General features: G+C 41.1%; 1 protein-coding gene across 1 annotated transcript in view; it reads right to left on the bottom strand.

The window, feature by feature from the left end:
- The window catches only part of STARD3NL (STARD3 N-terminal like), a 65,688-nt gene that overhangs the window by 20,196 nt on the left and 33,100 nt on the right, over positions 1–12,392 (bottom strand). Inside the window, exon 2 of the mRNA XM_061414018.1 lies at positions 6,629–6,911. Coding sequence (XP_061270002.1) covers positions 6,629–6,853 — 225 coding nt within the window. The 5' untranslated portion in view covers positions 6,854–6,911. The remainder of the gene's footprint in view (positions 1–6,628; positions 6,912–12,392) is intronic.

Genomic DNA, 12,392 nt, shown 5'->3' with positions numbered 1-12,392 from the left:
TAATCGGTCGTATTAGACTAAAAGTTGACACAAGCAAAGAATCCTCTTGGCTTAGATACCTTTTCAAGTACAGTTGACCCTTGAGCAACAGGGATTTGAACTGTATGGGTCCACTTACAGGTGGCTATTTTTCAACTTTAAATATTATAGCCGTACATAGTCCACAGTTGATTGAATCCACGGGTGTGGGGGAATCCTGGATATGGAGGGCTGGCTATAGATTATAAAATATATCCCCTCCCCTGCACTGTCCAAGGTCAACTGTACCTGTTATAAAAATGGAAGGTACAACGAACACTATTTTGTACCTTAAATCCTTAAGGAGGCTTAGATTTCTGTGTAATTTGTGCAGAAGAACTACAGACCTGACTATACGCCTTTACCAATGAATAGAATTAAAAACCTGGGAGCAAGGAGAAATAATTGAAAGCCAACCAACCATCTAGTTTCACTGCTCTGTCTCTCCAGACCAGGGAAACTTAATATCCAAAATACTCTAAAAAATGATTATTCCAAGTAGACTATGGCAAAGAGGCATTCTCTACCACACAGAAACCAACCTTCCTGACTGTGAGAACAGGAATTAAAGCTGCTGATACAGTTCTGCAATAACAAGCCAGTAGAAAGAGGTTCTCCTCAGTATCCATAAACTTTAAAATAAACTGTCATTTCATGTTGCCTTTCAATAGAGAAAGGGCTTCCCCAGTGGCTCAGTGGTAAAGAATCCAACTGCCAATGCAGGAGACACAAGAGACGTGGGTCGGGAAGATCCCTTGGAGTAGGAAATGGCAACCCACTCCAGTATTCTTGCCTGGAATATTCTATGGACCGAGCCTGGTGGGCTACAGTCCATGGGGTCACAAAGAGTCAGACACAACTGAGCATGCGCAAAAAAGAACTTAAATAGAGTAAAATCTGTACCTCTAACCCCAACTTATACTCAAAATTACTTCAAAATCTTGGCCTCTAGTACAAGATGTCCCAAACAGATTCATCTTTAATTTCACATAGACCACCCCCCCCACCCCTTCCCAATCATGGTTCTGTCAGAACTGGTACTGTTATTTTAGATTCTGTCCTTAGAAATCCTAAGAGTCATCTTTGGATAGTGCGGTGATAAAATCAGCTTATCAACAAATCATCATATTTCTTCCTTTAGTATGTCTCTCAAGTTAGCTGTTTCTTTTCTACTTCCACAACCTTCCAAGGAGTTCCTCCAAAACTTCTGAGTTAACGTTCTTACTATCAACCTGCCTGGAATTTAAACTAATCTGCAAACCACTGCTATGAACTTGATCCATTCATTAAGTATTTGCTGAGCACCTAGTGAGTGCCAAGGACTATTCTACACACAGGAAATACTTCAGCCAACAAATGAATATCTATGTCTTTGTGGAACTAATATGCTAGCAAGTGCAGACAGACAACACATAAGAAAATCAGAAAAAAGGCAAAAAAGAAAATCAGTGCTACAAAGGACAGAAGCAGGACAGTGTGGCAGAATAACCGTTGACTCCTTTGTGGTGGGTGGTCATGGAAATCTTCCCTTGGTGACTGACTTAAATGAATTAAATCAGTTGAAATGACTGATACTAGCATAGTAAGACAAAATCTACATCAAGATGAAGGAAATGAACCAATTCATATAGAAGAATGGGTCTAAGACAGAAGAGAGCTTGTTCCATTCTGTGAATAGAAGTCTGGCTGACCTGGGTAGGCCAGGAACAAAGGGTGGGAAAGGAAATTGGGGTTGGCTTCTTGAGGGCTTTGGATTTTAAGTGCTCTGATAGGTCAGTGAAAAGTTTTAAACAGAAAATGTTATCTGATTTATATTTCTACTTATTCTACTTTTAAAAGTCACTCTGGCTTCTATCAAGAGAATGGATTTGGGGAGGGCAAGAGTGGAATCCAGGACTTCCCTGGCGGCTCAAATGGTAAAGAATTTGCTTGCAAAGCAGGAGACCCAGGTTCAATCCCTGGGTTGGGAAGATCCCCTGGATAAGGGACTAGCTATCCACTCCAGTATTCTTGACTGGAGAATCCTATGGACAGAGGAGCTTGGTGAGCTACAGTCCATGGGGTCACAAAGAGTTGGACATGACTGAGCCACTAACACACACACACACACACACACACACACACACACACAAGCATGGAAGCAGGTAAACCGGTCAGGCCCAGACAGGGTGCAGTAGTTTGGATGAGTGGCTTGGTCAAGGGTGGTATTGGTAGAAATGGAAAGAGGTCATGTTATGAGTGTGTTTTATAGGCGGATTTGACAGGCCTTACTTTTAAGGATAGGAGGCATGAGAAAGACAAAATAAACCAAGCAAATCAATCAAGGATGAGTCTTAACCTTTGGCCTGAGCATCTGGGTATCATTTCTTGATACAGAACAAAGCAAAGGAAAGCAGGGATGTGTGTGTCACTGGGGAGCACATCACGTTAAGCATCCAAGCAGAAACAGTAGGTAGGTCATGATGTGATGTGGAGTATGAGTCATTAACTTCCGGAAGATCTCAAAACAGTGTTTTCCAGTCTGCTCTAGAATCTATCTCAGCTCACAACTGCAGTTAAGTCCAACACTTCTCTGTAGCTGTTTTAAGATTTTCAATAGTCTGGAACCAACTTAACTAGGCAATTTTGTTTCCTATGGGAACCTTATTTCTAGCCAGGCTAGTATTTTCTCTGTCTGCCCCTGTTCCCCCTGCAAAACATACACACACACACACACACACAAGCACACTCTTGCCTCAGTGCTTCTGTTCACCTCCTTAACCAAACTGTCTCCCCACTGGTCCCACCATCTGATCCTACATCATTCTTCTATCCCCAGTTCCTTCTACCCACACACAATTCCTTCCATACACAATTCAGTTCATCTCCTCTACTCACTCCTCAGATAATTCCAATCCACTGAACTCTCCCAGTGAATTTCTGTTATCATTGGTGATCACAGTTTAACCACAGAACATAGTGACAGTGAAATAATAAAATCAGAATCAGTAGGATAATAAACACCTGAAACATAAGTGTAACAGTAATGAGAGAATAATAAGCAATTTGTTTATTTCTGTTTCTGGGTACAACTTACCTTTACTGTGTGTGGGCTCAGTCGTGTCCTGACTCTGCAACCCTATGGACCCTATGGCCTGACAGCCTCCTCTGTTCATGGAATTTTCCAGGCAAGAGTACTGGAGTGGATTGTCATTTACTACTGCAGAGGCTCTTCCTGACCTGAGGATCAAACCCATGTCTCTTGCATCTCCTGCACTGGCAGGCAGATTCTTTACCACTGTACAACCCAGGAAGCCCTAAAATTTACTTTAGCTAACAATAAATTACATAATCTATAGTTAGATAGAGCTTCATAACTGCCAAGGGGCTGTGGTATATATCTTATTATTTGATCCTCACAAGAAGTCACAAGGAAGGCAAGACAGGTATCAGCTCAGTTACCTGACTGAGAAACCAAGGTTCAGAGAATTTAAATGGCTTGCCTGAGGCCACAGAGCTGGTCATGATGGCTCCAAGGCAAAGCAGAAGCATCCTGGCTCTTTCAAATACATCAGTTGGAAAATACAGTAAGACAGGCAATAAGCATTGATAATGGCCTTTCTTGATCTATAATTTTAACCCAGGTATCAAAATCTGAGAAAGAAAAATGATTTCTCTTCTGCTGCCATTTTGATCCCTGTCCCTGTCAGTCTAAGAGTCTAGGGGAAAAGAGAAATAGAATCTTCAGGCAAACCAAGCCAATGGTGAATTCTAGATCTAATTTGAGAAATCAGTCTACTCAGGTATGTACCAAAAGGTCTGACACAGAACCAGAACCATCCCTTCAACTGCACCCAAAGAAATCAGCCACCCCAAGGTCTCTGAGCAGGAAAATTAACCACGGTGCTCTTAGGCCGCTCCAGCTCGCCCAGGCTGTGTGCTCTAGGCTGGGTTGGCTCCAGTCAGCTCCCTGGAGCCAGGAGGAAAGTGGCCAACTTGGAAATTGTATGTGAAGGCAAAGTATTTGGTTATTGCTATGATTGCTTAGAATATCTGGGCCCCCATGTTCCTTTGAAGGCCTAAGTTCCCTTTATGCTGTTTCTTTCCTCTTTTAAAGATTAACACCAGGAGGCAATATAAGATATCTGTTATTATCTCCTCAGCTAAACTTTAAATCTGTAGCTTTCTGTGAAGCCTGCAACACCTCAATCAGAATCTTGTGTCTTGGCACTCAGTAAATGTATAAGCATGTAAAAATAACAATGGACCTGAGTGATTAGAGGTTTATAGAAACAGACAACAAAAGAAAAGGGATGGTACAGTGTGTAATGAAAAACCCAGGTCAGGACTGACAATTTTAAACAAACAGAACTAGAAAATTAAATGTGCCATTAGAGAAAAAAAATGGCCTCGCTAAGCAAGTCAAGAAATACTATTTTAGAGATCATATACTCTTTTGTGATCTTTTTACAAATCAGGAAACTGACAGTCAGAGGAAAAGTGAGGATTAAAAACACATTTCTCAATTGCTAGGCCTGGTGATTTTTCATTTATAACAAGCTGCATGCAGATGGAAACAGGTCTCTCATGATGAATGAAACAGGGCGCATCCCACTTACCTCACTTCCATTCTAATTTCCTCAAAGCAAGATGGAAGGAAGGAAGTGAGAAGTGTAACCCCATGACCCAGCACAGCCCCAAACCACAGCTTCTCTTACTTAAAACGCACTCTGTGTGGTCATATCAGTGGCAAACCAACAAACGCCTTGATTTTGTGCTATCACTATGATAATGTTAAGTGTGCTTCCTTAAAACTGTTAAGCTTTCCTATTAAAAGATGTATTTCTTTTTCATCTCTCATTCCACAGCTGATTGTTTTGAAAATATATTATTCTTTTAATTATATCAATTGAAATATATTATTTGATGCAACACATAGTAAAGAGACACTTGAAATCACTGTTGTCATATCACTGGCTTCTCTGGCTTTAAATAATAATAGGGCACACCCACAGAGTTAGATTAAAAGAAGGAAAATCTGTGAACAGAAACCTAACAGTAGATTCATATTGGATATGACCTTGATTCTAGAACCAATCTTCTCTTCTTAAAAAAAAAAAAAAAAGCTTTTTATTTTCTAATATAAGTATATATCTGCTTTCAAAAAGAGCTTTATTCCTCTATTAGAATTTATGATGAAATTAAATTACTCCAATGATGCTAACTATTAAGAGTCTAAAATCTAAAACAGAAATTTTTGGTATGAATCAGAATGCTAATCAGTTTAGATTAAGACACTCACTCTATTTATGAGGCAAAATTAAAAATAATTTTCCAACAGGAATCTCAGCATCCTTTCATATTTTCTATATTTTAATAAATTTCTTATAAAGCACCTAGCACCATGCCTGCAAAGAGTAATCTCTTAATAATAAACAATAGCTAATAACTATTGCTACCCAGGCTTTAGCAAATATTTCTTTGAAATAAATGAATTGTTGAAAGTAAAGGAAACGGACAACTTTTGTCTGAGAGGAAAGCATTCTGAAAGAGTTCACCCATGTGCTTATAAGAAATATAAATGGTCAAAGGCATGGTTTTCAAGAAAACAGATATATTGGGTAAATAAAATATATTACTAAAGTGACTATCACCTGTTTATTTTTACTTTTATGAAACGTAGCAACTAGAGAACTTAAAATTACATATAAGGCTTGCATTGTATTTCGCCAGGACAATTGAAAAGACCCTGATGCTGTTTAGATTGAGGGCAAGAGGAGAAGGGGGCAGTGACAGAGGATGAGATGGTTGGATGGCATCACTGACAGTGCACATGAGTCTGAGCAAACTCCAGGAGATAGTGAAAGACAGGGAGCCTGGTGTGCTGCAGTTCACGGGGTCACAAAGAGTCAGACATGACTGAGCGCCTGAACGAGGACAGTACTGGTCTAGACAATTATTTGGCAATATAACCACAGAAAGCTGACAAATCAGACAAACCTCCACATGTCTCTAAGATTTCTTTTGGATAAAGTATGAATAAATAGTCTCCGAAAAAAGATAAAAAATAAGTGCATGCAAAAATCTTCAATGTAGGAACTACAAAGTAGATGTAACATTAAAACATATTCCAGAAGCATGCTTCATTTTTTGAAGCAAGGACCAGCACTTGTTTTTTTCTTTAAAAGGCCAGGGGATAAAGAATTTTCCCTTTGTGGCCAAATGGACTTTGTCAAAACTAGTCAACTCAACCACTCAGTACAAAAGTCAGCCACAGAAAATATGTAAACAGATGGGCAGGGCTATGTTGTAATAAAACTTTATTTATAAAACCAGGCCACCTGAATTCGGTTCTCAGACTGCAGTTTGCTAACTCCTGTTATAAAATAAAACCCCTGAATTCAACTTCATAACAACAAAATACATTTTAAACTAACCAGGTTTGTTTTAAACAATAACAGTAAAAAACAAGGAAAGTTTAAATCAACTGGAGAAGATCAAGAATGCCTCATTTGAAAGAAAGGTGGAATTCAGGAAAGTGAGACAGAAATGATGAGAAAAATAATAAACAACTTTGTCTCTGAAAACAATTCATATAATGTCACAGAAAACAAGAACAAAACTCACTTACATTTAACTCTATTATCCACAGTAATGTTACAAATAAGAGGTCAAAGGTGACAAACAAACAGAAAGTCCTCCTGACATCAGATATGCCCTTCTTCTCCCTTCCTTCATAGGACTCGATCCTGGCCATGAGCTGCGTGGGGTTGATGGAGTGGACGTCGCGCACAGAAGCGTGTGAGCTCTGACTCCCCGTGAGAGTATTCTCCATGTCTTCTGGCAGGGGGTTCATCCTGCAGGAGGGTTAAAGGAGCCTCTCTCCAACTTCACCATCCCTCGAGGGAAGAGATCTTTGGGGAACAGAAGAGAGACACCACATTAAATCAGAGCCCACCTGATACTGCAATGTGACCCCCATCCCCGTGCAACAGTCCATCTGTCTGAGCATCAGGGTGTCTGAACTGAAGACATTTCTGTCCTGATGAAGATAGAGTGAGAAAGTGAAATGAGAAGCAATTCTTGATGTTATCCATCAATACTACTCCAAAAAAAACTGTTATGGAAAAAAACTGTCAATAAAGAATACAATACAGTAAATGGTAAAGACAGGTTGTTAATCACAACAAAAATGTGTGCCTGGAACCTGGAGCATGCCTCCGGGTGAACAAGCCAAGGCAGCTCCCTTGCTGCGCCAGGCAGAAAACTACAATTCTGTCAGTGTCATTCCCTGTGGACCAGGAAACGTTTACCGAACAGCTTCACTGAGAGCATGTAACTAAAACACGTAAATCAGCTACTTCCTATAGAGGAACTGCTTTCCACCACGGTATCTTTGCATTTCCATTACCTGTTAATAAGTCCGTTTCTGCACCTCTCCTTAGAAAAGAACTATGTCCACCCTAAGAAGTTTACCATATGCAAACACCTCACTGATAACTGCAACAATCACTGTCCCAAATGGAGACACTGGATCCCTCCCCTCAAGGCCAGCACATGCTTCTAAAATAAATAAAAGATTGGGAATCTGAATGATCTGATCTCCCCAAGGATGGGGCAAAGTCAGCAAACAGAGAGTATTATGATGGATGGCATTTTTCTTTGCTAACTATTCTGGTTCCCTTTCCTACATTAGCTCTCCCTGAGGGAGGATTATACGCCCCTGGTTCTGCTGAACCTGGTGCCTTTTGTTGGCCAGTGTAATGCGTGTCATTTACGTCCAGAGCTTAACCAGCGCAAGGCTTCCGTGCTCTCCTTTCTGCCACAATGGGGTGACTGGCAAAGTCCAGAGAAAGAAGAACATTTTTCAGGTGGGCAAAATACCACTTCCAAACATTGCTGGAACTTCCCTCAAGTCTATCTTTACCCTTGGCTTTTCATTTCTCTCCTTCCCCACACTCAGGAACAGAAGTGCTTCCCACATTTTCATAAAGTGTAGTGATTTAATGACAAAACACTTTTGAAAGCAATTTGGTTATATGAACTATGATACTTAAAAATATTTGTATTTCTTGATCCTGTAACCCTACTTCTGGTAATCTAAAGGAACTTAACTGTAGACCTTCAAGGCAAAAGTTGATCTGTGTCATTAGAGTCTGGGTCAGTGATTACTCCCAAGCAAAAGGAAGGAAAAAGTTACTAGAGGGCACAAGCGTGGTCTTGGTCTTAGTAGGGCTAATAGGGCTGTACTTGTTTTTTTATTAATTTATTGTCATATCATTGGCTCAAATCCACTAAACTCTACAGAAAATCTAAAGAAGTCACAATTCAAATAGAGGACTGTTTTTAGGAAGAAAACCATTTGCAAGGTAATTAGATCATTTTCTTAGTCTTACTCATTTTCCTTTCCCCTCATCAATGAAAAAGGACAGCAAACACCAATAGCCGAGAAACCTGAGGCTATTTCCAACTAAAAACTGACATCATTCAACGCTGTACACACCTGACTTGGGAAATGAGAATCATTACCTTATGTTTCTACATGTGTTTATATAATTGCTAATTAGCTAGAATGCTTAGGTGCTATTTGCAATGGCTTTAATAGTAAAGTTACCCATGGCACAGAATGCTCTGAGAAGCTTGACTCTTATCAGATGGACCTCTGTCTGGGACAGATTGAAATTTTAAAAGGGAGCGAAAGCTTCCTTTTAATGAGTAAAGTGGAAGATACTTCTAAAGCCTCTTTTCCGCTCTACAACTGCAGGACTTCACCTTAACCATGTCCTTCAAAAAGATTCAGTTCAAGTGTCAATTCCTTCAGGAAGACTTCCCTGAAATACTCCCCACATTCCTATCCCCAGGCAAGGCCAAGTACATCTCCTCCCTTAAGCTTGTGGATATGCCACTTACAATAATGCTTACCACACTGCCTTAATTACCACTTGTCCATCTCTCCTACTAGCTGGAGTGTTCCTTGAAGCCCTTCAATTTGATTTGCACACCCTTGTGTCCTTAGGGACCACCTCAGCACATGTGCAGCAGAATCAAAACATATATTGACTGGATAAATCCTGCCTAGCATCTAGCCCACACAATAATGCAGAGTGGGCTCTTGGAAACCTCTACTTCTCATTTTTGAGGAAGAACTTGGATATTTTCCCAGATACAATGCAGAAAGTATTAAACACCCAGTTCTTGTACTGAGTTCTCTCTGGAGTTGGCTTGAGGAAAGCTGCTGCTGCTGCTGCTAAGTCACTTCAGTCGTGTCCGACTCTGTGCGGCCCCATAGACGGCAGCCCACCAGGCTCCCCCGTCTCTGGGATTCTCCAGGCAAGAACACTGGAGTGGGTTGCCATTTCCTTCTCCAATGCATGAAAGTGAAAAGTGAAAGTGAAGTCGCTCAGTCGAGTCCAACTCCTAGCGACCCCATGGTCTACAGCCTACCAGGCTCCTTCGTCCATGGGATTTTCCAGGCAAGAATACTGGAGTGGGTTGCCTCTCTAAAGAAGTGTTAAGTACTGATCAGCTGTACATATGGGGGCCTGAATCTACAAAGCAGGGTTTATTCCAACGATGGAAGGAGCACGGGAAAGGGGGCAGGAGAGGAAGAGCTGAGTGGAGGGTTATAAAATAAAGAAAAACATCACCTTATTTTTCTCTGGAATTTGTGTGAGGAGATGAGAATCCTCTTTTGTTGTTTTGGTTTTTGAAAAAGAGATTCATATCTTAATTGTTTTATCTGGATAGGTAAGGCTCCTCCTCTGTGTTGGCTATTTTGACAGTCAAGCTGTGTTCACAAACCACTCCCAAATTCTGAGGCTTAAAACAATCTACATTTATTCCCAGGTTCATGGGTCTAGTTCAGTTCACCTGGTCTAGTCTGAGCCCAGCTGGCAACTCTGCTTCAGGTGATGCATAGAAGAGTTTGGCTTCAAACTGTGTGTTGGGTCTAAGTCTGTCTTAGACTGTCCTGTCTGTCTTTCCCCTTGGTCCAAGATGACCTGGGGCATGTTCTCTTCATGGCAAATGGCAAGAGCACAGGAGACAAGCTCAACCATGTAAGCACAGTGGAATCTCTGTACACATCATGTTTGCTCATATTCTATTGGTTAAAGCCCAAAGGGCATGGAGCTGAGATGTATACACTCCATCCAAACAGGAGAAGAAGGTAAGTGAGTATTTGTTGACAAATATTCCAATCTATCACAAATGTCAATGTTCTAAACTAGGAGTCAACAAACTGCAGCCTGTAGGTCAAATGTGGCAGGCTATTTGTTTCTGAATGCAGAAGTTTTATTAGAATACCACCACACCCATTCCTGTGGTTGGTATCGATTGCTATGGATACTTTCCATGAAGAAAGGGGAAGGGAATAGCCACAACCGAGATTATATGGTTCACAAAGCCTAAAATACTTCCTTTATTATTTGTAATTTTCTAAAAAGGGGGACTGTTGCTTCCATCACCTTCTCAAAGGGGAGATAGCTGAAATTCAGAGTTACTGTGTTATAACAGCAAAAAGTAGGCTAATTGATGAATATTAATTTTTCCAATGTATGCTCTGATTCTTCAATGAGGAAAAACTTATAATTTCTTCTCCTCTTTATTTTTCCATAGGTGGCCCTTGTGACATAGCATAGCTCAGGCACAGGTGGTCTTGTCTCATGCTGGCTTACCTTAGGGCCACTTCAGCAGTACTTTTAGCCCAATACACGGCTCTCTGCCTTATTCTATTCCCTTAATCCCACATTACTAGAGCTGGAGAAAAACGCTGTCCCATCTATACTGGTAGCTTCCTAAACGATAATACCCTTCACACTTGGAGAAAAACAAAAATCTGAGATCCTTTTGCTTCTAGAAAGAAGAGCTTACATCTTCGAGCAGCTGTATCTTTCAAATGTCCCCAGGATGGCTGTAAAACTGGTTGGCCAAAACTTCAGCTCCATCTGCTTCGACACAGAATTGATATATTACCCAGATGGTAAACAGCAGCTGCTCTGGGGCAGTAGCCACCACAGCAAGCATTTTGCACAAGTCCCACAGTCTCCTGGGAGAAAAGGAAAGGGCCTCTGGGCACCTAGTGGTGGCAGTCAAATCAAGTCTCTCAACCCAGGGTCCCAGCCTTCTTCTCTGTATTACTTCCGGCCACAGCAAGACAATGTATGTTCTACTCTGAGAGAGAATGTGAGGATAACAGACACTAAAAACACTTAACTCAGCAAGACCTTAGTCATCAACTTATCCAGAGGCCTGGGGAGCAGATTTGGCTTACAGACATGTTTTGCTTGGTCTTGTACAGGATTTCTAAAGATTTTGAACTAATTGCTAACATTTTAAATAATGATCTTTCAAGTAAAATTCCAGATGTCTAGCTTCTCTGGAAAAGTTAAAAGACACAGAATGGCCAGGCCTGCATTCCCTTACCATGAGAACAAAGCCAAGAAACTGCTGAGCTCTTCAGATGGAGCCCACACTCTCCACTTGGCCTCAGCCTCGACCTTGCCTGGGGGCATCCGAGTCCACCACGCTGATCTACTCCCCCTCCCTTGCTTGACAGGCAGAGGGTCCTACAACTGAAGGTTGTGTCTCAAGGTGCTATTTCACAGCTTTCCTCATGCTTGTTATTGAAATTATTCTTGCCTAGAGAGGTTTGCTTACAGATGGAGAAAACAAAAAAGTAGCAGCTGAGGCCTACGTGGATTATGAGGGTTCACCCATCCTAAAGATATTTCAAGACATATTTGAGGATTAAGACCTCCACTTCCTTCCTCTCTGTCAGATTCCTGGAAGGAAACAGGAGGGACATAAGGTGTTCAAACGGCCCTTGGGATACAGTGACTGGGCTTGTCCCTAAAGACCAGAGCTGCCTCAGGGGTGCCCACTCTGTCCCAGGACTGGGTTTCTCAGGGGGCAGGAAGCACCCAGAGTTGGCTCTCCTCTTGCAAGGCCCACCACGTGTTATGAGACCCGGTAGATGATGGTTTTTTAAAAGTCCTGTTTAGAGCCGAAAGTTTCCAAAATGAAACAAGTAGAAGTGGAGAACGGGAATAACATGGGAGTAACCTGACATTTACAAGCATAATGTGCCAGTATGAGCAAAAGGCATGATAGCTAAAAAAACACAGATGCTTTCAGAGTAAGCATGCACAGAGAAGACAGTGCTGTGGAAAGGAAGCTAATCCAGAGTATCAGAAAAACATAATAGACAACCTTCCTATTCTAAAGGTATCACTGTGAGATGAGGAAAGTTCTACATGCCTAAGAAGACCTGGGGATTCTACATGTCAGAATTCAACTAACTATTCAAACTTTCAAAAAATAAAAACTTCTATTTAGTGTCTGTTTAGATGAGCTGCTTATATTTTTAGAATATCCTGAAGATGCTTTGCAGTAAA

This window comes from Bos javanicus, chromosome 4, assembly GCF_032452875.1.
Source record: "Bos javanicus breed banteng chromosome 4, ARS-OSU_banteng_1.0, whole genome shotgun sequence".
In the NCBI taxonomy this organism is placed as follows: Eukaryota; Metazoa; Chordata; class Mammalia; order Artiodactyla; family Bovidae; genus Bos; species Bos javanicus.
This window is presented reverse-complemented; position numbering and strand designations above follow the sequence as displayed.